Consider the following 26,835-nt stretch of genomic DNA (forward strand, 5'->3'; position numbering starts at 1 on the left):
TAACTTATAATTTAGGACGGAGCGAGTATATACGATATAAGAATCTTTAACCAAAACATCAATGCTGGGAAAAGCAAAAAAAAAGTGAAATCCCCTCCAAATCGGTCAATAGCGCCGGCTCTGCAGAAGCGGGCTTGGCGAACTGTACCCCAACGCGCGGTGCAGCGGCTGTGGCGGCAGCGGCTGCGCACCGTCCCGACACGCGCCGGCGCCGCTGTTGCAACTGCAGGGGTCCGCTATCGGTGGCGGGGACAACGCCCGAGTCTTCTTGTGCGGCGCCGAGCCACCGGCACCCGCGGTCACCGCCGTCATCTCAAGCACCTCCTCGCACCCGCCGCACCGCAGCCTGACGACCTTTTCACGTGGCAGCCCCGTCGTGGCCGGCGCCTGCAGCAGCTCGGAGCAGCTCCCGCAGACTAGGAACGGCGCGCCGCCCATGACCGGGCGGCAGTGGTTCTTCCGCCGTTCGCTGCGGTAGCCCCCAGAGGACGACAAGGAGGAGCCGGTGCTGCTCGCGTTCCGGCGGTGACCGCGCCCATCGATGTGCAACGCCCGCGCTCGCGCGAGCTGCGACTCTAGCTGCCGGAACAAGTGGGCGTCGCGCGGCGCAGACGCTCTCCTGCTGCTGCTCGACGCCGGCTCGATAGCGGCGGCGATCAGTCCTCGGAGGTTGTCCAGCGCGTTGACCAGATCGTTGCTGAACGCCGGGTCCCTCAGCGGCGACGGCGCGACGCCATACGGCTCCTGTCCTGACGAACCGATCGGTGTCTCGAACGCTTGCGATCCCAGGAGCGATCTCCGGCGCGGCCGCAGCCGCCGCCGCTCGCACGCGTTCCACGGCGAAGAGAACCCTTCCTCCGCCTCCGAATCCGTTGTCATCAGCATGCCGTAACGAAGAACGCTGGAATCAGAGTCAGAGCCCGACGGGCGCCTCGTTCGTCGGGAGAACGGCCGGAGCCTATCTTGATCAATTGAGTCAGCGAAGCCATCGTCACATCGGGCACCACTAGGTGCGCCATTGCTAAGAGAATGACGCCGCCGTACGGAACCGAATCCTCCATCTGGTGCCGGCGCGGAGGAACGCGGAGGTGCAATAATGTCATGGTGGAATAACAGAGGCTGATCGCCGTCGAGGTCGACACCCGGAGCAAGCTTGCTGTGACAGCTTTCGAGTTCATCGGAGAACACCGACGCAGTGTCCACTGAGAGGATCTCATGCCTGCTCAGGGCCTGGTCGATTTCTTCCGTCGGCACAGTGTTCTTGCCTGCAGATTGCAGAGAAGCAAGAAATCCGCACACATCTGATAAGGTACACAAAATGGTTAAAAAAAAAAACTCAGTGTTTTCAGGGATTAAATTACAGGACGTGGCACCTCTGATCGGGGTGCGGCATTTGCTGCAGAAGAAGATGGCCGCTTCAGGGTTCTGGTAGATCATGGTGCGGCAGTATGGGCACCGGCCAAACCGCATTTTGATCTCTCCCGACTCCATCATCATCGTGGTTTTCCTGTGAAAGGTTCAGAGAGATTGGTGAAGGAAGGCTCGGGGTCGGGGGAATGGTTCAGGCTTCGGAGGCTTTCACAATATCAACATGCTGCGGATTGATCAATGGAATGCGCCATGGTTTAAGCTAAACATTTCCAATCAATCAGCGAGACCTCCATTTGGAGAACTGTAGGCTTACAGGTCAAAGCTTGTCGAAGGGGATTGTGTTCTTCCGAACGTGGCCAAGACCAAATGCCAATGCAGAAGCCACGTCGGGAATAAATTAAAATAAAGCTGCAACAAGCACACCTGATTGTGAAAGTTTCAAAATGCTTCACCACAATCTATCGGCTTGGAGAGAAGGATATCAACGGCATAAGCAAGACGCCGCTGTGCGGGAGAGACATCGCTGTAAGGGTTTCTGAAACTTGAAGGCAAAGGGAGAGCAGCACGGAGAACGAGTCTCAACGTTCTTGGGCCAGTAAGGACACAGCAATCAGATTAAACTTTTTTAATGGCAATCATTAGGAGGTTGGCACAGTTTGATGCTTGAAAACGGTGGTGGAGTTGGGATGCATGTAGGTAGGGGTTGTTGGCCCCCTGCCAGAGAAAAACTTGTAGATTGGGGCACGGTCCAGAATTCCTGACGTGGTGGTCAGTCATGCACTGTACTCCCTCCATCCAAAACAATGGTATTCTACGAGATGTCAATAACTCTTAAATTTAACTAAATGTATAAAAAGTATCAGTAATAAGTATTATTAGATAAAAATCATAACAAATCTACTCGCTGAATGACATAGATGATTAGAGTAACTTGCCAACTTTTGTTCCTATCCTAAAACAAATATCAGTCCTAGTAAATAAAATCTGTGCCCAGCATGCATCCATTGTATATTTTCACAGTTAATTTCCTATTTTCTCTCTTCGTGCCACTAGTTTCCGGTGAGCACAGAAACTTCTGCAGAACTGGTTGGGGATGCACACTTCCTCTGGTGCTTTGCCCCTGGTACCACCAGAGTTTTCTGGTAGCTGTAAAACCCTTCTGCAGCTCGATACCCGGCCTAAGCTCCGATGTTGATGTCTTCCATGCACCAAAGTTATACGGTGACTCTAGAGCCGCTGAATCTTATGTGATGCACCTCTTTTTTTTATGCATGCGCAGTTACTCGGTGCACTCTGACCTCCTTCACTGTAGGTTCTTCGTGGCTTCGTGTTCGGGTTTTTTCTACTTGATGTATTGGACTTCTAGCATGTTTTGTACGATTTTCTGAACTACTCCGTAGTCTTCCTTGAGGTGTTGATCACTTGATCTTCACGTCCTCTGAGTCCAATCCATCCGACATTAGTCCATTCGATCATGTTGCCAATCAACCACCAAAATCAACTATGGCCCATGCTAGGTGACATTTTTCTGACACCAGGACCTGCCGCCTCACCTCCTGTCATACCTGCGAGTGCTTGGGAGCCACAACGCCCGAATGGCATGCCGCTGTGTGAGCCTAGCTCCACTGCCATGAGGTTGTTGCCCTTCCTCCCCGCCCTGACGTCCCCCCGATGGCGCCTAGTCCTCCACCTCACCGCCATTGGCATGGGCGCATCTGGCCTAGCCCCTCTTGCTCTGCTCCAAACTGGAGGGAGGAAATGAAGAGACCAAAGTATGGGCCCAGGGTAACAGTGAGACAAGCTGAGAAACGTTGGAGCTTGAGCTCTACCAAACACATTACTGGAATCCCAATTCCAATGCATAGCTGCTCCATGGTAGAGGTGATGCTCTAGAACCGTTTTCAAAGCTAGAACTCTGTCAAACAGACCCTTTATATGTATGTATGGAAGCATTCATGATAGAGCAATCCAAAATGGGAGTTGGTAGGAAAGGTATGGTGAGCACCATACCTTGCGATTTGAAAGCTCATCCCCTGGTTTCATGGATTTTGCCAAAAACCATTTGGATCAGCTAATTCCATCAAAGAGATGCGAACAACAGGATATTTATCACTAAAGAACAAAAAGAAGTGTCTCACCGTGAAAAGCAAAGCCAAGACAAATACATCGATGACATGGTCTTACAATGAAAATTTGTAAATTGAAGACACTCCAACTGTCCGAACAATTTCCACATATTTTGCATATATGACTCGATATTGCTTCGTGCATACCAATTGGTCTTCCTCGTTTCTTTTCTTTTTGGTCCTTTTCATATATGTAATGGCTATATATATGCACCAGCTTGGTGTATATGTGGTTGCAGGGATTTTCTTATTTCATACTACATTGGAATGAAATAAAAGTTCTTCATAAAAAATGTCTGAACATTTCCATGTGCCTTGGTGAAACAGGCAACTATAGTCTTTACCTCGTGGCAGGACCTGTAGCCATCATTGGCACCATTTCAAATGCACTGCTCTGGCTCATGTCAGTGGATTGGTTAGCAGCAACGTGCGCATTGGTCGTCGTGTCGCCGCTTTCTCCGTCGGAGAAGAAGCTTCTGCTGGCGTCGCCCCCGGTGCGCCCCTTCTCGAGGTCGAGGCACTCTAGGAGCTGCGCCACCACGTCGGTCATGGCGGGGCGCTGCGCCGACGCCTGCTCGGTGCACTGGAGCGCGACCTCCGCGGCTTTCCACACGCTGTTGACATCATGGTTGCCTCCCATGGACGCGTCCACCACGCCCTCGATGTCGCCGCGTGCCAGGTGCTGCCGTGTCCACTGGATGACGCTGGTGGGCTGAGGCGGGTCGTGCAAGATAGGAAGCCTCCCTGTGACCAGTTCTAGCAGCACCACGCCGAAACTGTACACGTCGCTCTTAGTGGTTGGCTGCATTGTTGCGTGATACCTGCATATGTCCCTATGATCGTCAACTATACTGTACCGGGTCGTTGTTGGTAAAAGCAAATCTCTAAGTCATGGCAGTACTATTAGCTGATTTATTGTGAGAGAAAATAATTGTTGAATGGCTGACGGGTTCAGCTAATAAGCTCAAGCGAACAGGGGCAGAAATGGATATACCCATTTATCAGTCTTGTTGTATCCGCTAAGTTTGAATATGGATACTATAATGGATATACCTAAATCTGCTATTATTATATTTTCTCTATCCAATTTATATATGTAGTTGAAAAAAACATAGAATATCCGGCAATTATCCGTACCCATAAAGAATATGAACTTAGTGAATGAATATTTTAGAAGTTTAGTTTATCTTTATGGCCAATGATATTAGTTTCAATATTATTAGTGGTTATCCATTGAGGCCTTGTTTAGTTTCCCAAAAATTTTGCAAAATTTTTCAGATTCTCCGTCACATCGAATCTTTAGAAGTATGCATGGAGTATTAAATATAGATGAAAATAAAAACTAATTACACAGTTTGGTCGAAATTGACGAGACGAATCTTTTGAGCCTAGTTAGTCCATAATTGGACAATATTTGTCAAATACAAACGAAAGTACTACTATTCCTATTTTGCAAATTTTTTTGGAAGTAAACAAGGCCTGAAACTATAAATTATCTCTGTGACTAATGATATTAAACTCAATATTCCTATTGGTATATATGATTAATTTAAATTTAGTTTGAGCCTTATATATTTGTTGCTTTATTTTTTTATTTTTTTGATGTGTTTTTCATACTTTAATTTATATATTTATGATAAATATTTATGCATTTACTGGAATATTTATTCATATATTCAGTTATGAAATATTTATTGATAAATGTGTTATTTTTGATGAGCTATCGTTGTCTACATGTGATGTACTCCCTCTATCTCAAATTATAAGACGTTTGACTTTTTTATCCAAGTTTGACCACTCATCTTATTCAAAAAAATATGCAAAATAGTCAAATTTAAGTCAACCTTGAAGAATTTTAATTAATAAACCAAGTCACGACAAAAGAAGTGATATTTTGTATAAATTTTTAAATAAGACGAGTGGTCAAACTTGGTATAAAAAAGTCAAACGTCTTATAATTTAGGATGGACTGAGTATATTCATACTTTAATACCTACTAGCGCAATAATATTGTTCTCCCACAACTATCGATAAAACAAATAGATAGTCGATATCAACTAAATTATGTAGATATTTGGATACAAGTTTGAATTCAAACTATCCGTTCTAGCCTATTCATATTCAAGAATATTCAAATTTGTACTTTTATCTGGCAAAAATGTAGATCTGAGATATCAAACTAAAATATATCCGAATTCTATCAGTGTCGCTGTTCCACTCCCACCCCTCTAACTTCGGAGTTACTGATGGATGAAAGAAGCATAATTTCATGATCATGGACGTACTCTGGATCGACGTATCCTGGCGTGCCAACAAGCCTATTTGTGGACGCATGAGTGTAGATGTCACGATCCAAAGCCTTTGATAAGCCAAAATCAGCAACCTTGGCCTCCAGTTTCGCATTCAGTAGGATGTTGGATGTCTTCACGTCCCTGTGAATGAGAGGCGGGTTGCAGCCCTTGTGCAGATACTCTAGCCCTACATTACATGTCGATCATCACTCACTCCTAGCACAACAACAAATATGGCTTATTGCAGATGAAATTTATGGAAGTGTACCTTGCGCTGATTCCAGTGCGATTCGAAGTCTCTGCCCCCAAGTCAAGTGTTTTCCTACAGATAGAAGAATGGTAGCATGAGAAATTCAGATCATTGGGGGAAAGGGAGCCTTCCCTCCAGGTCATCATTGGTCATAATTAACGTTCCAGGTCCCAGACTAGGAAGGCAGAGAAGTTGATCCTCTCACTGTGCAAACCGAAGGAAGTTAAACTGCTAAACAATATACTACGTACCTGCAATGTGCTCTTGCAGGGATCCTTCTGACATGTACTCATAGACGAGCGCCATGTACACCCCATCTTTGCAGTAACCGATCATGGACACGAGATTCTTGTGATGGATCCGTGTCAAGATTTGTGCCTGGAGAGGTGTCCAGATCGAGATCATGATGACTAGTAGTCCATTTCCAAGGAAATACGAATTGGACCTGTCACTGGAACTATGAATTGCATGCGTCTGAAAAGTAAAAAGAGATGGCTACCTCCGTGAGGAACTCCTTGGCACCCTGATTGGACGACTGAGACCTCATCTTGACCGCCACCTGAGTGCCATCCTCCAAGAAGCCCTCGTAGACGTATCCAAAGCCGCCCCGCCCAATTACACGCTGGAAGTTGTTGGTCATCATCTCTAGGTCCTCGTATGTGAACCGGCGGTTCTCAAGCTGCAGCGAGCTGCGTCTGTGTTCGTCGCCTGCAATTGGAGCAAGGCTCATCGAAGTCTTGTCCCGGGGCTTCATGGAGACGTCCACTGACCCTGAAATGCACCGGCAGATCCGTGGTCCTAGCTCGTTCAGGATGCATGGCCGATGGCAAAGAGGAGATGGCTACTAGCATCAGTCGATGTTTTATAAACTTATTACCTCGCTTATTTCGCCGCAGCAGCAAACAACATAGCAGGACTGTCAGTGCCACCACAACCAGAGCCATAGGAACAGCGACGTAGATGGCTAGCTTGCTCTTATTACCTTTCGTCGTCTGACATGAATCTTCGTTGGTGCAAAGGTTTGGATTATCGGCATAACTACACACAGATGAGAGAAAGTCAAGATACTGTCAGGCAGGAAAGGCGGTATCATGCATATGCATGTCTGCTGGAACAAAATCAAAGAGGATCCGGGAATGGAGACATTAGATTCAAGGAGCCGTCTTGGATTTTTTTGAGAAGTCCAGGGGGGATTGATCCGCTGAGCTGATTCCCGGTCAAATCTCTGAAAAGGTGTAACATTTATGTGAGCCAATGTGATGCTGACGAATGCATATTGGTTCATAAAATAAATTGAAATTAAAATAGCAGGAAACTAAAGTTTGGAACATGCAGAATTTGTCGAGTTAGCAGACTTACAGAGTTGTCAGTGACGGTAACTGTGACAGGGCGCTAGGAATTGAGCCCGTCAGGTTGTTGTGTGACAAATCCCTGCAAAGATACATGGGTCGTGTCTTGAGATTACTATATGACTACGAGGTTGAAATTAGCAGATCAAGAACTCCACACGTACAAGGATTGGACGGCCTTGAGATTTGCGAAAGCAGATGATATGTCACCATTCAGACCACTGAAAGACATGTTTCTGCAAAATATAGGATTGGACGCGGTTTAAACACGATCCGCGGCTACTCTATATGCAAACCATGCATAGTCGTAAAAGCCAAGTGTTCTGCGTAGATGTCTCATGTGAACCACTTACACGCCAGTAATTTTTGGAGGACTGGAAATGGCATAGCTGCACGTCAGACCATCCCACCTAAAAGTCTCCGCAACGCACGGGTCTCCCATCCAGTTTTTCTTCACCTGATACTTCGCCTTGATAGCCATCATAGCAGAGACTGTTCATTGTATTATACTCAAGTTGAGTTTCAATTCATCTGGTATATATGGTACTCCCTCCGTTCCAAATGACCAAATTATAAGTCATTACAATAATTTTCTTGTAAAGTCAAAGCATCTCAAGTTTGACAAAAAAATACCTATAAAATAATAACATTTATGATGCAAAATAAGTATTATTAGATTCTTTATTAATTATATTCTCATAGTATACCTATTTGATGTTATAAATTTTTATAATTCTCTCTATATTTTTTGTTAAACTTAAGATATTTTGACTCACCAAAAAAGTTAGAATGACTTATCATTTAGAACAGAGGAAGTAAGCCTCTGTCTATATATATAATTATATATATGGACCCATGCATGCACGTACATACCGTCCTCTGAGTCCGTGCCAACATTGGTAGTGGAGATGACAGTGAAAACCTCGGCGGCGTTGATGATAGGTGGGAGCATTGAGGTGGCTGTCTTGACGATGGAGACATTATATTGGATTTGGTTGGTATAGGGGTTTGTACCGAAGATATAGCCGCTGTAGAGATGCTTTGGCGTGTAATCTTGATACCACAACTTGTCGTTGATGTTGATGTTAAACTGGCGTAATCCACCGCCCTGCAGCACATCAGAGAAGTGGAAGACCGGTATGTACCCAAGCGACGGGCCCTTGGATTGCAGCTTAGAGTCCCAATGTAAGTTGATGCTGTTGGCAGTGTCACGCGGCGTGATTGCTGTTTGCATCACCTTTGACGGCGCCTCGAAGAGGTCTTTGTATTCGTTCTCCACTGTTTCTATCGTGGATATCACGGTCCAGTCGGTGACGTCAATTATAGGTATCCATATTCTGTCATATGGATCATGAGGGTACCTGAACATTCAATTGTTTTCACGGACAACAATTTCTCAGTTTAAACTAATGGATGACATTTTTTAAAGTGACTTTGGGCCACAAGGGACGATTCAGACCCAGCCGAGATTTTCAAAAAAAAAACTTTCACCAATATGATTTTGATTGATGCTTAACCTGGTCGGCATCAACATTTCCCTAGCTAGGTTACTAGGTATGGGATCAGTCAGGTTTTGCTGGTGTTTGAATATATTGGTTGTTTATGATTGTAGTTAGATATTGCTATATGTATCCGGTGAGGCAAATAAACATATTTAGCAGTGTGCAGTTTGCATCTAAAAATGTATCCATGAGATAATTTACACTTAGTCTCTAAACTCTATATATACCGTTTGAGAGGCTTAATCAATCTAATCCACACATTATATCCAATCAATCTGCTATGCTTTCATGGTATCATGAGTTAGGGTCTTATTCTATAGCTGAGACTTCTATTGTTGCTGCCACCACCATTGCCCTCCCCCCAAAGGAGATTAATCTCCATCAAGGGCAACACCCCTTAGTTAGATTAGGACTGATCTAGCTGATCATACCTATGTATTATCATCAAGCAGCATGAGGACGTATCTTAAGGCATCTTCTAGTCCACATTGTTAGGCCCATCAACCATGAGCACTACTGAATATGTGACCATCTCGCACCCTAGTTTGTGCACCATGGTTGTCACCATGGGGGCTACACTCAAGAGTTCCATCACTGGCTGGGATGCGTTAAGCTTAGTTGCGTCGTGGTTCTCCAAGGGGATGCTATTGTTATTCTTTTTTCAATTAAAGGTCGAGGTTGTGTAGCCCTATTAGCCAATTCCTTGATCTTCAATCGTCAACACTCTAAGAATGGGGTTACCATTACATAACCTACTAGGCAGCAATAACACTACTATATATAACACTACTACTGGTCAAACTATCTCCATGGTCATTGCCTATCAAGGCTGACGCCACCCATGCTGCTAATCCTTATTACCTTGGCTCTAGATTGGATTCTGTGCCTACTACCGCCACCTCAGGACAACATTATCAGCAACGTGGCTGAATTGATGCTAGTGTGTGAGCAACCTTGTCTACCTTCACCATTTGATTGACTCATCATTCTACTTCAGTCCTACTTTGGTGATAATGTGTACTCGTGCATTTCTGTCATGCCTTCCTCTGTGGTCCGACCACGTTGACCTCAGCCTTGGCTACTTGGTGATGAAAAGATCCACTGTATGCATGAGCTACTCATTAGTTCTATTCATGTCACAACATCTGCAATGAGATTAAATGCATCGAGGTCCCCATATTGGGTTTCAGTGATTGATGAGCGATGGCTAACTTTTACAGGGTTGATGACAAAAGTTTAGTCACTTTAGGCCACATGGTTATCGTGGCTCCTGGAGATTGGATTTGGCAATCAAGGGTATTTGTGAACGCTAAAGGGCATGGTAGTTTCACTTGGTGTTGGGAGCACTTAGGCTTAGCGTTAGGGGTCATGGGTTATCTTTGGCCATACTATTAAGAGTAGTAAATTCATTAAAGTAAGAGTCAAGAGCACGTTGATGCACATATGTGAGAAACTCCTAGCAAGTTGTATCAAGAGTGGCTCAAACAGATAGAGACTAAATCAAGGATTTCAAAAAAAGTTTAATTAGATCGAGCTTTAAATAGAGCCAAATTTTAAGTTAGAAGGTCATCAGGTCCCTTAATCTAGGTCACCGGATCTTCTGCTGACGCTATACAATACTATGAGTTAGGTAGTTTTGTCCACTGGACGACATCAATGGATCTTGTGTCTATAGGTGAATGATCTGGTGATACTGTGTGGCCTTGATCAATTTGGACATACCCGTCATGATCATCGGATAATGATTTTTTAGCAAGGCTTTTTCTAGCGGCTAGGATCTCACCATGGGGCTCTAGATATCTGACTATATATGTGTGTTCTCTGGCTTGTTTGAGCTCTTAGTGCCCAGATAGTTACACATCGAAGGCTTTGTGAAGGGTTTGAGGGCATTTCAAGTCAAGATGAGTGTTTGCAAGTGAACTTAGTGTGCTTCTTTGTGCTATTAGCTTGGAGTTTGATCAAGTAAAGATCGAATATTTAATACTCTTGGTGTTTCCCGGTACTTAGGCCAGCGGACCGGTGTAGGAGATCTTCTTTTTTCAAACAAGTCACCAGGGAAGCTCTCTACTTTTTTTCATTTTATATATACAAAAATAGGGAGATGTGGTTTTTGTTGGGAGGCTTGGTTTGAAACTCGCCAATCCGAGAAGTATAGAATGATGTTGGATCTAGAACCTTGATGCCTCAATTCTTAGCGGGTGTTCCAATATGGATTATGAGGTTAATAACAACTACTCCATACCATGGAAAAAAAATCCTATTATCTTCGGAACTCAACATACTTTAACAAGAGGATGTAGCAAGAATTAAGCCCCTTATAATAATTAATAATAACTACTCTAGCATAAATATCCGGGAGAAGTGACCGCGAGATGTGTGTAAATATGCTCACCTGACAATGTCTGTACTATCAGTCGGGCCGAAGTTGCGCCTGGCTAGCAAGACCAGTCCCTGTGTCGCGTTCACTTGCGGGTAGATGGAGCTCTTGAGAGGCCTCAGCTCCAGCCCGGAGATGAACGGCGTCCCGGAGCCGGTGTTCACCAGGCAAACCTGGACGAAGTCGTCCGGCACGACGACGATGGCCTCCGCGACGACTCGGCCGTCCGGCGGTTCCGATGACGTGTTCACCGTCTTCCACAGGTTGACGCCAATGTAGAGGTCGAAGACGGGCGGCCGGTTGAGGCCGTCGTAGTCGCCGTACATGAAGCTGGCGCGGAGGAGGTACTTGAGCCCCACCGAGAGTGACCGGAGCGTGTAGCAGTTGCGCGCGCCGTCGGCGAAGCTGCGCACGTCGCGGTAGATCCTCGCGAGCTCCGGCGTGACGTGCGCAGCCGAGACGTTGTAGTTCTCGCCGGCGGCGGCGTCGGTGATGAACGCGGCATCCGGGGCGTACGACAGCGTGGTGGCGTCGTCCACGTAGCTCGTCGTCCCCGGGAAGCCACAGTCGATGCTAATGAAACCACCAGTGTCGTCATCAGTGGCGGCGGTGGCAGCTTGCGCGAGCGCGAGGCAGAGGAGTAACAACCACCGCGTTGCCATTGCCGCCACTGCTCTCAGCTTTGATTGCCTCATTGCCACCACCTATTCTAATCTATTCTCGCTGGAGCCAGATGCCCGGCTTCTCTGTATTCAAGGTGATCTTCTACTAGCGGTAGCTAGTAGTGACCAGACCAACAAGGGACTGGCCACGGCCACGCTAGCACTCATGTCCGGCCAGTGGACGTAAATTACACGACAAAGTCACAAAACACACGCAAACGAGTCAAGACGGGGACTGGGCCCGGGTGTGCTTGACTTTGCTGACTTGCTAGTCGTCAACACGTCAACGACCTTGTAGCCTTGCTCGACGCACGACTTGGTGCCGACCACCGCCGGGCCGTGTGACCCATGGTCGGGCCTTGTTTAGGTCGTGTTTAGTTCCGAAAATTTTTTAGTTTTTGAGACTGTAACATTTTTATTTTTATTTGACAAACAATGTTTAATCATGGAGTAATTAGTCTTAAAAAATTCTTCTCGTGATTTACAGGTAAACTGTACAATTAGTTTTAATTTTCGTCTATATTTAGTGCTTCATGTATGTGCCGCAAGATTCGATGTGACGGAGAATCTTGAAAAGTTTTTGGTTTTTGAGGTGAACTAAACAAGGCCTTAGTTTACCCAAAAAAATCAAAAAAATTTTAAGATTTTCCGTCACATTAAATATTGTGGCACATGCATGGAGCATTAAATTTAAATGAAAACAAAAACTAATTTCACAATCTATCGGTAAATTGCGAGACAAATCTTTTAAACCTAGATACTCCATGATTAGATAATATTTATCAAATAAAAATAAAAGTGCTACAGTGTCAAAATCCAAAACTTTTCCGAACTAAACAAGACCTCAGTTTATCTCGACGTTACTACACAAAGGCTTTTCAAAAGAAAAAAAAAAGTCTATTTCACCTCCCTCTACAATCTAGAAAGTCAGCTTTTCTTCCTCAATTCTAGAACTAGAAATAATTTTTCCCTCGTCTCTCAAAACCGATCACTTGACCCCCATGACTGTTTCCCTTGTTGTTTTTCTTTTATATTTATTTTGACTGAACGACGACCACAATTGTGTCAGCTCCAATGGCTGCCAGAACGAACAGCATGATGTGCCTTCCTCCCTGCGGTACGGGCATTTCAGTTTTCAGTTGAAGATGACATCTACTTAGGGCGTGTTTGCTACGAGTGCTCAGGTCGGCCTGGCTAATGGGTCTGGTTATGGCCAGCCACGGCCTGGTGCAAACGATACATCATAATTGGTTGCGGACCACGTAGGGTCAAGCCTAGTAAAAAAATGGGTTTGTTTACAGCCAAATAGAGGATAGGAAGGGGAGGTAGACAGTGTATCGGGCCAAATGATTGCTCAGTCCAGCTCAGCTCTAAAAAACGATTTCCCTCATCGTTTTTCTTGGGCCTAGCCCAAGATGCTTTAAGCTCGTACAGAGTGGACTCCGAGGCTGGACCAGCGACACCAAACACGAGCTGCTGCAGCTGGGGAGCTCAGGCCACCCCATGAGCCCTTTAGCAAATCAACCAGAGCATGTTCTCAGGAGTTCTAGTGTCGAAATTGCAGTAAGCTCGCGACATTATGTACCAAACGAGGTAGTAGTAGAGTGTAGAGATGACTCACAGAGCGATTGCCCCTTGGGCTGAGCAAGGGCCTTGGCCAGGTCGGCGAGCGTCTGCTCCAAGCGGTCGGTGTACGAGGAAGAAGCGACGTCGCTGGCGTAGTACGCCAGGAGTCAGCCGTCGCTCCAGAGACGCCCGTGCGGAGGGTGTTGTTGGCGCAGCCCTCGGTGGCTGCCACGGCGGCGGGCCGGAGGCACGCGTGGCAGTCTGACGCGTCGTCGTCGCCGCCGCCAAAGCCGAAGCCGAAGCAGAGGCCGAGCGCGTGCGCGCCCATGGTCTGGCTGGGAGCGCGGCGCGGCGTCGTGGGAGGGGAGGGGAAATGGGAGAGCGCAGCGCTAGCGAGACGATCAGGCAGAGCGCGTAAGCGGCTTCGCCTCGTCCTGAGCCGTCGCCATCTTCAGACGCACGATCTGGTACGGGGTTCGTGACACGGCTCGGATCCAAATCGCGCACGCACCAGTGCTCGCAATCGCAAACACCAGGGTTCAGAGTTTCACACGTGCGCGTGAATTAAAGATGGCAATGGGTAATTACCCGCTGGGCTACCCATACCATTACCCACGAGAAAATATTTTACCCACTAATTTACCCATATCCGTGCACGGGTAAGAGTTTTTTCCCATACCCTTACCCACGCGGGTAACGGGTAACCCACGGGTTATCCTTACCCATGATTCTAAGAATACTTGCAAAATAAATACATGTTTAAATATTCCAGGCTCCCAATTTCAGCCAAACCATCACAAGTCATTAATAAAAACATCAAATATACAAGCTCCATGAACACCTGATCAAGTAATCTAAAAGACAAATCCATCATTACTAGATAACAAGTGGCAAAATTCACAAGTTCCCGTGTTGTGCGGCCGCCGCAACGAGATAGGGCAAAGGGGAGGGAGCGGATGGGTGAGGTATTAAGGTGAGGGCCTAGGGTTTGACAGCATTATATATGATTTTTATTAGGCTTTGGCTGTGTATGATGATTTTGGCCCATGGTTCTAACTTATTAAAATTACCCATGGGTTAACGGATACGGGCAATGCAGTCCTATACCCTTACCCGCTTTACCCGCTGGGTGAAGCTTTTTTCCCATTATGTTACCTATGGGTAAAAAAAATAGCCATACCCTTACCCTAGTGAGGTAATTACTCATCGGGTTTCGGGTACAAATTGCCATCCTTAGCGTGAATGCAAGAGTTGCAGACACAAGCTTTGACTTGTCCATGTCCATCATACTCCCATAACCCGAGTGGATGAAAATACGTACAACAGTGATTATATTGCGCGGTAAACGTACCGTAGCTGACTGAACTCACAACGTACAGGCCCGGCCACAGTAGCAGCACTTCGCTGACGAGCCTGTCGTACACTGGAGGAATGTTAAAAGGTCCAGCAGGTTGCTGAGTATTTCAGCAGGAACGAAAACAAGTAAAGAAATACTGCCACATGATAAACCAGCTTCCAGCCTTCGATGATAACGATGATCTAAAGTTTTATATCAGACTACTGGTTCTGAAGTTCTAAACAAGTTACATGTTACCAATTCTAGACAGTATCTTTGATTTGGCTGGAATTCAATGAAGGTAACATAGCCAAACCATATTTCGAGCCATACATTCCCAAGTAATCGAGAGAGAAAGAGTAGATCCAGTGGCACCACTTGTTTCCCCGCCCCTACTCGAAACTGAAACCTGTGAAAATCAGAAAGGTCCGATATAATTAAAGTTGGCTGCAGAAGATTTTAAACAAATCGTCTCAATTCACTTGACAAAAGGAACTAAAATACGCCAGAACAGACTTCAATGTCCTGATGCTATATGAAGTTATTAACATGAAGGTGAGCAAAGTCTTCCAATAATTGTTTCATATGTAACTTTTTTCAACTATGATATCCCAAGCATCTGGCTAGGTTGATCACTGAAGTTCTCTAATTGTGTCAGAGCTTGAAGTCTCAAAACAACAGTCAAGGTTTTCAATCATGTGAGTGCCAACAAGCAGGCACGGGGGGCGGGGGTCATTAAAATGGACATGGAGATGGTAATGATGGCAGCCTTTCTAGATACATACAAGGACAAAGAATAAAAGTTAAATTCAAATTGTTTAAGTTGTCAAAGTACATGTTCTAAACCTTTGAAGCTGTAAAAAGAGCAGGTAATAAAACATGAAAAATAAAAATAAATTATGGTAGACACTAAAAGTTTGTAAAAATACTGTGCTAACGTATATGACTTCATATGACTAATAACTTAAAGGGGTGAATAAATGCATAATCAAATGACGCACACAAAGGTTGGCGATCCATGAAGTAACACTCATATGTCAGGGCCCATATATCATAGAGAGAATGAGTGCCATTTTCTCAGCACAAGCACTGAAGGCGGTGACTGTCCATTTTCTCCAGAAGGGGGAGATGCCAGTCTAAGACAACAGGCTGATGGTCATATGACTTGGAGTCACTTTGGACGGATGTCAGAGCTCCGGTTTTTGAAATCTCGGTGTGCTCGTCACAATTGCCATGCTGGGCATGCATTAGCAAGAGTTAATAATTCCGTCTACATACCTTTTATAGTTCTTTTCGTGCAGGTCATTGGTTATAGCTGGTTTGGCAAGTTTTTGGGTACGGTATCTGCCAGCTGGTTGAACCCCCTTTGCGTTCAGTCCAGTTTGGTTCAATGTTAGAGTGGTAGTGTTTTTGTGGTCAGAGTACCAAACTTCTATAATTTCGTTGCTTATAAGTAATGAAATTCAGTTCGTCCGGGTTGGAAAAAAAATGTAGAGAACCATTGCTGCATTGGCTATTTAAATGCATGTGATATTAGCAACTATGAATATAAGAACTGGCAATGGATGACTCAGGCCTTACAAGCAGGTAACTGGCCATGCACACTAAGCCTTCAAAGAACAAAGTGAGGCAAGGGGACAATAAGAAATCATATTGCAATATTGCTAAATAAAAAAAATGCGCTACTGTACAGAACAAATCAGCAAGCTAACTTCATGTTCATAACTAATCAATTGAATTATTTGTGCTTTCTTTCTTTCATGCTTATGAACGTGGAGCCAAAACTTTAGGAATACTAAGAAACCTAATAGAGTTGCTAGTTAGCTTACGAATGTTGAATGTAGACAGGAGCTTCAAAACCCTGTAAACTTTCTCATCAACCACATCACATTTCACCACTACTATCTTAAGGTGTTCTGAGATTGCATCTGTTCTCTGTACTGGAATGTAGCTTCCTTTGATTTCCATTTTATGCTCAGATCCCTGTTTAAGTAAACAATCATTTCGCTAGGATCCACCAATTGATGTATAATAACTAAAAAACAACAATTGTCGATTCGAAAATGCATACCTTTAAAAAATGTTCAAGAGTGAGCTTCTCTAGAACTGGTGAGTTCTTGAGAATGCAAGTTATGGCGTCCAGATCAAGAGCTACACACCAATAATCACTGAGTAACAGTGTCTTCAATTTGCTAAATGTAGGACACTGTTTCAAATCCATTCTGAAAATAAACTGAATGAAATGCAAACACAAAAGTCTAATTAATTGGTAATTCCATTTATCTAAGCAATTATCAATGTGAATGCAGTTGTTCTAACTGAAGAACTACAAATAGTAGTGATGCATAAGAAAAAAAATGTCTAAGTGCATTTATTAATGTGGGCTAATTATGATTTCAGAATGAGTTCAAGAAAAAAGTCTCACATACCGTTTTTGATTCAGCTATCAATGCTAGGTTAGTGGTTTTTGATAAACCTTCCAAAAGAATGCAGTTGCTGTTACTGTGTATGATACCATGACAGATGTTACAATCCCCTGAGTCACAATTATCACAGCTGTCCACATCGTTATGGGTGATTCTGATAGATGCATCCATTAATGATGGCATGCTCTCAAGCACTGGAGTGTTAAACCTATTGTCATGTAATAACAGCGAAACCATAGAGGGAGCATGAATACTTGTGCGGAAGCTTTGACTGAATGCACAATTAGTGACACTTAGGCGTTTGAGGGATTCAGATGAGATCTTGTTGACAACAGTCAAATCACAGTTGTCAATCTCTAGTTGTTCCAGTGCTGGACAGTCAGATAAGTTAAGGAAATTTTCCTTCACTTCTACACCAACAAGCTCAAGCTGCATTAAGTGCCTGGAGACGAGATGCAGTCCATTTAGATCAAAACAGTAGTCAGATGCGTACACTAACAACCGGAGGACTCGAGCCTGGCACCGGACAGCATGCCGAAACCAGAGGTTCACACGAAGAGTGTCGTCTTCAGAGAATGCATCGGCCATATCCGTGAACCTGAGCTCGCATGTTTCTAGAGGCGCGATTCCGCGGAGGAGGAGGAGATGGTCCACGAACTCCCGGAGCTCATTCATGTCGTCGTCGTCGCCGTTGCCAGTGATGCGCAGGCCTGTCGCGAACATCCAGAGGTCGCGCCAGCGCCGGGCGAGCACGCACGACCGCACGGCGTCCCGCGCCGGGAGGAAACCGAGGATGTGCTGAAGGACACCGTCTGGCAAGGATTCTATGCTGCTGGCACCACTCTCCCTCGGGATCGGCGCTTTCTTGGCCCTTTTCCCACTTCTCCCCGGAGACATTCTGTCGAACAGGCGGCGGGCGTCGGCGCTGCAGGACGAGATACCATACAAAAGCAAGTTAATGGGATAAGAAACGGACGTCTCCGCGCTCGCAGATGACCACCTCACCTCGCCTCCTGCAGCCTGGGGAGAACGAAGCAGAGGCCGTGGTGGCGGACCACCGGAGCCCGGAGGAGATGAAAGGGAAGTAGTCCTCTCCGCACTCGGCTCTTGCTAAGGTTTTCCTTGGGGAATTTTTGCTCGCTCTGCTGTGAGAATGAAGATGGAACAGATGAACGACGGGCTATCAGGCCCAATATCCTTTATCCCAAGGCCCAATATGTACACTATTATTTTCGTCGGCCCATCCTTCATTTGGATAACAAACGCTACAAGCTGCTGCCTGCCACGTAGCACGCCTCGCAGCCTCTGCTCTCTACTCCACACGCGCGCCTCTGTGTGTCTCACTGTCTCCCCTGTCCCGCGTGGTGGGCATCCATGGGATGAGAGCGCCTTCCTCGCCATGGCCGCCTCCCTCCTGCCCCCCGCAGCCACCCTCGTCAAGAAGTACCCAGCTCTCCTCCACCCGTCCGGCGCCAAGCCGCACGCCCAGAGGCTGATCTTCAGGTGCGGCGCCACCAGTGCGGACGATGGCTGGGCGTCCTTAGTGGACGAGCTCAAGAGGTCGCTGCAGCAGGCGGACACGTCCGACACGGTGACCAGCAACGCGGGAGCGGGTGTCACACCGAACGACCTCGTGACCGCGCTGCCACTGGAACCTTCCACCACCACCGGACCGGCGGTGGGAGACGCGACTAGTGCCGCCGCCGGCGCGGTGAACGAGCTCCTGGGCGTGGACGCGGCCAGCAGCGACGGTGGCGGCGCGGCCGCCATCCCCGACGGGCTCCTGAGCGCGCTGCTGCACCTGGACGCGTCGTCCAACCCGGTGGCGCGCGCGGCGGGCGGCGCGCTGTCTGGCCTGGACGCGCTCACGTCGGGGCTGTCGGACGCGCAGCGGTGGGCGCTGTTCGGGTTCCTGGCCGCGACGTGGCTGTACCTGACGGCGCGGCCCGGGGTGCTGAGCGGCGCCGTGGACACGTACGTGCTGGCGCCGCTGCAGCTGGCGCTGGACAGCGTGCTGGGCCGGCGGAGCCTCAAGATGAGCGACTTCGTCGTCGGCGAGCGCATCGGGGAGGGATCCTTCGGGGTGGTGTACGCCGGCGCCGTGGTGCCCAAGGACGGCACCGTCGTGGAGGAGCGGTCCGGCAGGGCCAGGACGACCCTCCAGAACGACGACAGGTACAAGGAGAAGGTCATACTCAAGAAGGTAAGCTGCGAACTTGCTGTGATGTGATGTGGTGCCGAGTTAGATAAAGGAAATACGCGTGAATTCAGAATCTCTAGCCTTCAGGCTAGATAAAGGAAAATTCTGAAGAGTTGCATGGGAAAGAAAGCTAAAGCTAAAGCAAATAAAAATCTCCATAACAGAGACTTGCAACTTACTACATCTCGTCTTCAAAACATCTCTCTCTTCTTTAAAAAGCAGCGACCAACTTCTTATCCAATATATTTTCCTGAAAATAACCTGCACGAAAGAATTAATTGTAGTTCTATTGAAACCCATATCATTTCTACTCAACTAAATAGCCCAACATAGAGCGCTGCGCCAACTAAAATTTGGATTTTTAGGCTTGGAAGACAACCCATTGAGTCAAGTACCTAATATATTAATACACCAGAAGGTGGTTGAATGTCAAAAGTGATGAAATGATATTCCAAATGAACCTAGCCACCATATGGCAATAAAAAAAAAACAAGTGTTGTATAGTTTCATCAGTATTGCAAAAACAATATTTGGGGCTACCTTATCAATTTCTTTTAACTAAATTATCTTTTGTTAGGATAACCCTTTTTGTAAATACCAAAGGAAAATCTTGGATCTCAAGAGGAACTCTTAGTATCCATAGATCGCACTTCCTTGGTAGAGTGTTGTCCTGAATCAGTAAAATTTGAAAACACCATTCTTGTACAAATCTCATCTGAAAATATCATCATTCTCCTTCAAACTAATCGATGTGTGTGTGGTTCGATCATGTTCAGATCAAGATGCTGACGGTGGGGGCGAAGGAGTGTGGGGACTATGAGGAGTGGTTCAACTACCGCGTGGCCAGGGCGGCGCCGGAGTCGTGCGCCGACTTCCTCGGGAGCTTCGTCGCCGACAAGAACAAGGCAGAGTTCGTCAAGGGTGGCAAGTGGCTCGTCTGGAAGTTTGAGGTATTTGCATTTGGTGTTTTGACATTTTGATGAACTTAACTGTTTTTGCCTAAAAAGATCCCAACTTCCTGTTACGAGTTCAGGAATCAGGATCCGCCCAATAGGATCAATGAACTCGACCGGATCCCAATAAGATCAATAAACTCAACCGGGTGAATTTGAAAAAAAAAAATCCCAATCGATCAATGAACTCAACCGGGTGAATTTGAAAAAAAAAAATCCTAATAGGATCAATGAACTCAACAGGGTGAATTTGAAAAAAAAAATCCTAATAGGATCAATGAACTCAACAGGGTGAATTTGAAAAAAAAAACAAAAACAAAGTTAGTTTTTTAAAAAAATTAAAGAACTCAACAGTGTGAATTTGGAAAAAAAATGAAAATAAAAACAAAATTAAATTTTAAAAAAATTAAAGTGGCCCATGCAGGTCTCGAACCTGCGACCTTCGCGTTATTAGCACGACGCTCTAACCAACTGAGCTAATAGGCCATTTGCTGTTGATCTCATCTAATAATATTTCTATTACAACTACAGGGGGACAGAACGTTGGCCAATTATATGAGTGACCGCGGGTTCCCGTCGAACCTGGAGCGGCTCATGTTCGGACGCGTGCTGCAGGGTCTGCGCACCCAGGAGCGCGACGCGCTGGTGGTGAAGCAGGTGATGCGGCAGCTGATCACGTCGCTGAAGCGCATCCACGCGACGGGCATCGTGCACCGCGACATCAAGCCGTCCAACCTCGTCGTCACCCGCCGCGGCCAGGTGAAGCTCATCGACTTCGGAGCCGCCACCGACCTCCGCATCGGCAAGAACTACGTGCCCGACCGCGCCCTGCTCGACCCGGACTACTGCCCGCCCGAGCTCTACGTGCTCCCCGAGGAGACGCCGGAGCCCCCGCCGGAGCCCATCGCCGCCATCCTCTCCCCGATCCTCTGGCAGGTGACAGAGGGAGACACTCCTCCTCGCGTGCAGTCTTAGCGTTGCCGCGGCGCTGTCTGTGACCAGCCACTGACAGCACTGCGTTTCTTGCAGCTGAACAGCCCGGACCTGTTCGACATGTACTCGGCGGGGATAGTGCTGATGCAGATGGCCATACCGACGCTGCGGACACAGTCGGGGCTCAAGAACTTCAACGCCGAGCTCAGGTCCGCCGGCTACGACCTCAACAGGTGGCGGCAGAGCGCGCGGCGGAGACCCGACCTGCAGATCCTGGACCTCGACTCTGGTCGAGGCTGGGACCTCGCCACCAAGCTCATCTCGGAGAGGGGCCCCAACGGCGGGGGCCGCCTGTCTGCCGCGGCCGCATTGCGGCACCCTTATTTTCTCCTGGGTGGCGACCAGGCCGCGGCGGTGCTGTCCAAGTTCTCGCTCAGCAAATAGCATCCATCCATGGCTCATGCCTGGGCAGTGCCGCAGTGGACACCTACAGTATATAATATATATACACATTGGATTACTGGAATCCTCCCAACAATTCATCATCGGTGATGGTGTACATTGCGCATTGTTGAATCCTTAGCATACCAGTGGGGCAGTGGTCAGCAATGGCACTGTCATTTTTCGCTGTAAAGCCAATCGTGAGAGGCATCAAGAGGGAGTCATCTGGCAACTGATGTTACAACTTGTTGTTCTGTATGGGACTTGCTTGAACAATGTGGTGCAGAATTTTCAGACACTAGCTAACCTTACATTATTCTAGACAGAAATCCTACTTCCTTTGGTCAGTTCCTCGAACCTATGCAGATGCAGACACTCCCAGAGAGAGCTCATCAACTGGCTGCAAAATTCTGATCTGTCGCGGTTTTCAGCCAATCAGATGTTTGGCTCTGCTCGTTCTGATCCTATACTGACAGCCGAATTGGCCATGGATCACATCTACTGGCACTGGCAGTATGGGTCGAACTTCTTCTGGAGATCTTCATGGTTGCCCCCAACCAGCTTGTCGATCTCCTTCTTATCTCTCATGAAGATGAACGTTGGAGTTGCACGTACATCGAATTGTGTGACCAATTCCTGGAGAACCATTTTAAGGTGGTATTTAACTTCAGAATTTTTGTTTTGTTCTGTGCACAGAGTAAAAATAAAAATGAAGACTGAAATCAATGGGTGGAATTTTGAATACTGATGTACCGGCAGTTCGTCTACGTCAATGGAGACGAAAAGAAGATCAGAATGCTTCAAAGAAAGCTCGGCGTATACTGGAGCTGCATTCCTGCATGGTCCACACCAAGTTGCACTGAACTTTACCACAACCTGTACACATGGACATGTCAACATACACGGTTACCTGATGAACAGCTCAAGGAATCATGCAATGGACAGCCAAATGCGCCGGCAAACACCTCATAAAAAATTGTGTGATCCGAGCAAACTCCTTATGCCCCGATTCACAGCGTTTGCTATTACTACTTATATTGGGTACTTACTGTTTGCCCTAGTTCATTTGCTTCATCCAATTTATGTTCCCAAGACTTCAGATCGGGTATGATAGTGACTTTTCCGGAGCTGTAGTCCAGATGTTCCTCATCATCTACGGCACTCTGCAAACAGAAGCGTGGTAGAAAATTCCTGATCAGAAACCTACTGGCTACTGCCTACTGCTGCAAATGGTTAATCTATAGCATGATTATATATTGTTTTTTTAGCAAAACCATGTATCAAGTATGTATACGCAAGAAGATCAAACGAAACAGAATGGCAATGCATGATACGGCGAGCAAAATAAAATTTTAATGGAGTTAGAGGAGACGACTTACGCTTCCACAGCACCCCATCGGCTCGAGGTAATTCGTCAAGATATCCGGACCCCTCGACTCTGCTCAGGGAAACAAAAGATCAGTAATTGAGTCAATGACATAACCCAAGAAAAGGAAGATGGTGCCACACCCTGATGGATGCTTGCGATCATCCTCAGTGGGCATGCATAGTTGGAGGAAATATGCTGATTAGACAGTAGCATGATACAAACTAACCCCATCAAAGTTTGATCATTCTTAAGATTGACATCTATCAAACATTTTTGCTGACCATTTCAACAATGTAGGAATTAGTAAATATAGATTCTGGTTAGAACACGGCGCAGTGGCATCATTGTTACCCCCCCTCCCACTAGCAATGGCATGTAATCGAATTTCATTGTTTTTTTTTTCCTTTATGAAACAATCGATGATTTTGATTTGTTTGGAAGAGAAATCGACACGTACCTTTGCAAGGGCCAAGGAATTAATGTAGCAAACGTGGACGGCGGTTTCCGTTTCGTTCCCAACTAAACGCCGCAGCAAGGGGGAGGCCGGTCATGCGGCGTGATGCGGCTGCGGAGGACCGAGGACGGCACCCCGGCGCGGCGGGGGCGGCAGGAGGGAGAGACGGGGGGTGGCGCCGGGGCCTAGGGGAGGGAACGAGCCACCGTCATTACCGGGGCAAAGCTCCCTGATAACCGTGGCGGCACGTTGGCAGAAATGCCCTTCTCGGTAATAATAAGCTAGCCGTCAAAATAGGGGGCGGGGCGGGTGCGAGTGTGATCGTCAGAACGTTTCGAATAGTCTGGTCCCGTTTATATACACAGATAAATGCGGACATGGAGGTTCATATAAAATATTTTATAACACAGATAAATGACCTTCTCAACTTAGAGTGCCTTTAAAGACTTAGTCTGTTGTAGTGCATTAGTTTTTAGAGAGCCAATTTTTAGAGTGCCTTTAAATCTTGTCTTTTAGAGACTTATTTTACACAGTCTCTTGGAGATGCTCTAAGCCAGTGCAACTTTCTACTCGATCAAAACCAACAATTATTATTCCGTTAAAAACAACAATTATTAGACACATCCTCCTGAAAGATGGTTGGTGATCGTTTGAACACAATATGAAGCTATAATTATTAATTTACCAGGATTTGCTACATATTGTACGATCGACTAGCTGCGGATGGTGATCTGTTCAATGCTGCGGATGTTGATGCCATCTCCAGGATCAGGCTTGCAACAAGAAGAACGGAGGATTTTGTTGCTTGGCAACCAGAGAAGACAGAAATTTTTTCGGTGCGTAGTGCTTATCACTTAGCACTCATGGAACCGAGAAGGGAGGTTAGCACAGCCTCTAGCTCCAGGGCAGCAGGGGATAGGAAATTGTGGAGCAATATTTGGACTTGTGATGTTCCCCCAAAGGTGAGAATTTTTACTTGGAAACTGAGCAGGGACATTTTGCCGACTAAAGGTAATAAATTCAAAAGACGCTTGGATGCATCCCCAGTCTGTGATCTGTGTGGCAATGAAATTGAAACTAGCCATCATGTGGTTGTATGCCCCCAAGCAAAGGCATTGCACTGAACCTTGGGATTTGCCGGATGATGAACAGTTCACATTGGGATCTGCTTCTTCTGGATAGATGTTCGAAGGAGCAGCGCAGCGTGATCCTCCTTGTCCTGTGGCGTGCCTGGCATGTTCACAATGGTATGACACATGAGACAGGCTATACACCGATGACAGAATCAGTTGGCTTTCTGCAAAGCTATCGTTAGAGCTTGGAATCGGCGGGCTCGGCCCTTCCGTTGGACAGCAAGGGGAAGCAGGAAGTGCACAGTGATGGACAATCAGTAGCACATATCCACCAGCTCACTAGATCGACAAGGAAATGGGAACCCCCGATGGAAGGCTGGACCAAGTTGAACGTGGATGGCTCTTATAAGGAGCAGTCTGGGGATGCTGGAGTGGGAGCCGTGGCCAGAGACTCCAATGGAACAGTGATTTTTACGGCTTGGAAATTCGTCGGAAAATGCAATAGTGCTCCAGAAGCAGAAGCCCTCGCCTGTACTGAAGGCCTCCGTTGGGCGCATCAATGGGGATTATCTCAAGTTATTGTTGAAACGGATTGCACAAGAATTTTAGCTTCCCTCACAACCAAACGGTGGATAAATCGGAGGTGGACCCAATCATGAAGGAGGCAAGTGGACTGGTTTGACTAATGAGAAACTGAAAGTGCTCTCTAGTAAAGAGAGATTGCAATCAAGTTGCTAACGTGTGCCTGGTCCTTCTTAGGGCACTCCCAATGCAGAAACTATCATGGTTTCTATAGACATTAATTGCAGTGCCACCTAAGCATTTTGCTGATGTGACAATGTAGTTATTGAAGAGAGAGAGTAAAAATCATAGAAACTGGGTCTAAGTTAGAAACCATGTCTACACAAAATCCAAGACATTAAGTGATATAATTGGCTAAAAATGGAGAGAGAATGAATGTGATTGGATATAAAAATATTCTATAGAAACTATCCATTGGGACCATAGTTTCTATATATAGTGTCTATAAAATTTAATGGGTATAGAAACTATATGTAGTTTCTAGCATTAGGAGTGCCCTTAGAGTCGATTGTAATCTACCAGAGACTAGCTAATAAAGTTCTCTCTTTGCTCGCAAAAAAAAAAAAAGACTAGCTGAACAATAGCACCAGTGTTTACTCACTAACCCCTAGGTTACTCAATTTACACAGGTTCTGTGTTATATATTAACCACCATTTGCCATCCAGTGACACAAAATGCTGCTCTGTGCTTGTCCACTTGAATAATATGCCACTCAGGGAAACCAAGCACTGCTTCTCCAACTAAATAAATTGCTAATCTGCGCATGCTTTTGTATAATAGGCCAATGAAGGCAAAGCAAGCATTCCTGTACCAGAATATCTTTAGAGCTCCCTTTATGTAAAGCAGTACTACAACTTTGCCATATAATTGCATACAAACATCACTTACAAATATGTTTGAACCACACCGCTACGCGCGTATGGGCGTGCGGCAGCTACTAGTATTGGTATGATCTCTAGCTAGTGCTACTCTGCAATAGAACCTAGCAGTATAGGGCAGTGAGACGCTGGGTACCTGGAGATCTTCAGGCTACATCGGAGTACGGCATCTTCTTTATCAAGGCCTTGTTTAGTTCCGAAAATTTTTGCAAAATCGACACTGTAGCACTTTCGTTTGTATTTGACAAATATTGTCCAATCATGGACTAACTAGGCTCAAAAGATTCGTTTCGTCGATTTCGACCAAACTGTGCAATTAGTTTTTGTTTTCGTCTATATTTAATACTTCATGCATGCGTTTAAAGATTCGATGTGACGGGAAATGTGAAAAATTTTGCAAAATTTTCAGGGAACTAAACAAGGCCCAAGAACAAGAATGTAGCATTCTGGAACTGGTTGCAGCTCAAGGCTGCGGTTTTGCAAGTTCATCTGGCAAACTCCTTATATGTTCCTTATTTTGCAGGGTCAAATAATCCAGATTACCACCCCTGAACACTTGCAGGACCACTCGATTTTCGAATTGTTGTTATAAACACTGACAGAAGAAATAAGAGATGCATGGACACCTATATTTGATATCTGATATCAATCGAAACAATAAAGGAAAAACATACAATCACGCAGCCTCCTTGTAC

At 46.2% G+C, this 26,835-nt stretch overlaps 5 protein-coding genes and 1 non-coding gene across 8 annotated transcripts; 1 reads left to right on the forward strand and 5 right to left on the reverse strand.

Moving 5' to 3' along the window:
- On the reverse strand, positions 1-1,941 carry LOC8064137. Of its 3 annotated transcripts, none has more exons than XM_021448278.1 (3): positions 1,795-1,941; positions 1,374-1,507; positions 1-1,301 (listed from the first exon to the last, which is right to left on the reverse strand). In XM_021448278.1, the coding sequence occupies exons 2-3, from the start codon at positions 1,495-1,497 to the stop codon at positions 106-108; spliced, it is 1,320 nt and encodes a 439-aa protein (XP_021303953.1). In that variant the 5' UTR covers positions 1,498-1,507; positions 1,795-1,941; the 3' UTR covers positions 1-105. The 3 variants fall into 3 exon arrangements, with proteins under 3 accessions (XP_021303953.1, XP_021303952.1, XP_002441266.1); XM_021448277.1 differs by having other exon boundaries at positions 1,685-1,941; XM_002441221.2 differs by having other exon boundaries at positions 1-1,265; positions 1,374-1,941.
- LOC8064139 (probable LRR receptor-like serine/threonine-protein kinase At1g05700) lies at positions 3,486-12,114 on the reverse strand. Its single transcript, XM_021447601.1, has 12 exons — positions 11,282-12,114; positions 8,261-8,748; positions 7,741-7,879; positions 7,552-7,623; positions 7,398-7,469; positions 7,183-7,263; positions 6,916-7,076; positions 6,538-6,809; positions 6,290-6,416; positions 6,057-6,110; positions 5,783-5,975; positions 3,486-4,318 (listed from the first exon to the last, which is right to left on the reverse strand). Exons 1-12 carry the CDS (start codon positions 11,959-11,961, stop codon positions 3,838-3,840), a joined length of 2,820 nt encoding a protein of 939 aa, XP_021303276.1. The 5' UTR covers positions 11,962-12,114; the 3' UTR covers positions 3,486-3,837.
- On the reverse strand, positions 14,803-18,418 carry LOC8064140 (F-box/FBD/LRR-repeat protein At5g22660). The gene is made up of 5 exons (XM_002441224.2): positions 18,262-18,418; positions 17,260-18,181; positions 16,902-17,063; positions 16,660-16,813; positions 14,803-15,239 (listed from the first exon to the last, which is right to left on the reverse strand). Exons 2-5 carry the CDS (start codon positions 18,151-18,153, stop codon positions 15,223-15,225), a joined length of 1,227 nt encoding a protein of 408 aa, XP_002441269.2. The 5' UTR covers positions 18,154-18,181; positions 18,262-18,418; the 3' UTR covers positions 14,803-15,222.
- Positions 18,590-22,084, forward strand: LOC8064141 (serine/threonine-protein kinase STN8, chloroplastic). The gene is made up of 4 exons (XM_002439921.2): positions 18,590-19,459; positions 20,233-20,406; positions 20,941-21,345; positions 21,439-22,084. Exons 1-4 carry the CDS (start codon positions 18,656-18,658, stop codon positions 21,784-21,786), a joined length of 1,731 nt encoding a protein of 576 aa, XP_002439966.1. The 5' UTR covers positions 18,590-18,655; the 3' UTR covers positions 21,787-22,084.
- Positions 20,822-20,895, reverse strand: TRNAI-AAU. Its single transcript has one exon. It is a non-coding gene; the product is annotated as a tRNA-Ile (tRNA).
- LOC8077008 (thioredoxin H5) lies at positions 22,020-23,775 on the reverse strand. Its single transcript, XM_002441225.2, has 5 exons — positions 23,610-23,775; positions 23,163-23,221; positions 22,833-22,946; positions 22,537-22,659; positions 22,020-22,419 (listed from the first exon to the last, which is right to left on the reverse strand). Exons 2-5 carry the CDS (start codon positions 23,178-23,180, stop codon positions 22,282-22,284), a joined length of 393 nt encoding a protein of 130 aa, XP_002441270.1. The 5' UTR covers positions 23,181-23,221; positions 23,610-23,775; the 3' UTR covers positions 22,020-22,281.

Source organism: Sorghum bicolor, chromosome 9 (genome assembly GCF_000003195.3).
Source record: "Sorghum bicolor cultivar BTx623 chromosome 9, Sorghum_bicolor_NCBIv3, whole genome shotgun sequence".
In the NCBI taxonomy this organism is placed as follows: Eukaryota; Viridiplantae; Streptophyta; class Magnoliopsida; order Poales; family Poaceae; genus Sorghum; species Sorghum bicolor.

Coding starts and splice junctions, on each gene's coding strand:
- LOC8064137 (XM_021448278.1), bottom strand. CDS start 1,497: ATGATGATGGAGTCGGGAGAGATCAAAATGCGGTTTGGCCGGTGCCCA. Junction 1,302..1,373: donor ATGCCGCACCCCGATCAGAG/GTGCCACGTCCT, acceptor GTACCTTATCAG/ATGTGTGCGGATTTCTTGCT.
- LOC8064139 (XM_021447601.1), bottom strand. CDS start 11,961: ATGAGGCAATCAAAGCTGAGAGCAGTGGCGGCAATGGCAACGCGGTGG. Junction 6,417..6,537: donor CCAAGGAGTTCCTCACGGAG/GTAGCCATCTCT, acceptor ACACCTCTCCAG/GCACAAATCTTGACACGGAT. Junction 5,976..6,056: donor CGCACTGGAATCAGCGCAAG/GTACACTTCCAT, acceptor CATGTAATGTAG/GGCTAGAGTATCTGCACAAG.
- LOC8064140 (XM_002441224.2), bottom strand. CDS start 18,153: ATGTCTCCGGGGAGAAGTGGGAAAAGGGCCAAGAAAGCGCCGATCCCG. Junction 17,064..17,259: donor TGATAGCTGAATCAAAAACG/GTATGTGAGACT, acceptor CATTTCATTCAG/TTTATTTTCAGAATGGATTT. Junction 16,814..16,901: donor CTCTTGAACATTTTTTAAAG/GTATGCATTTTC, acceptor TTACTTAAACAG/GGATCTGAGCATAAAATGGA.
- LOC8064141 (XM_002439921.2), top strand. CDS start 18,656: ATGGCCGCCTCCCTCCTGCCCCCCGCAGCCACCCTCGTCAAGAAGTAC. Junction 19,460..20,232: donor AGAAGGTCATACTCAAGAAG/GTAAGCTGCGAA, acceptor GATCATGTTCAG/ATCAAGATGCTGACGGTGGG. Junction 21,346..21,438: donor TCTCCCCGATCCTCTGGCAG/GTGACAGAGGGA, acceptor CGTTTCTTGCAG/CTGAACAGCCCGGACCTGTT.
- LOC8077008 (XM_002441225.2), bottom strand. Junction 22,660..22,832: donor CAAATGAACTAGGGCAAACA/GTAAGTACCCAA, acceptor CCATGTGTACAG/GTTGTGGTAAAGTTCAGTGC. Junction 22,420..22,536: donor TTGACGTAGACGAACTGCCG/GTACATCAGTAT, acceptor ATGGTTCTCCAG/GAATTGGTCACACAATTCGA.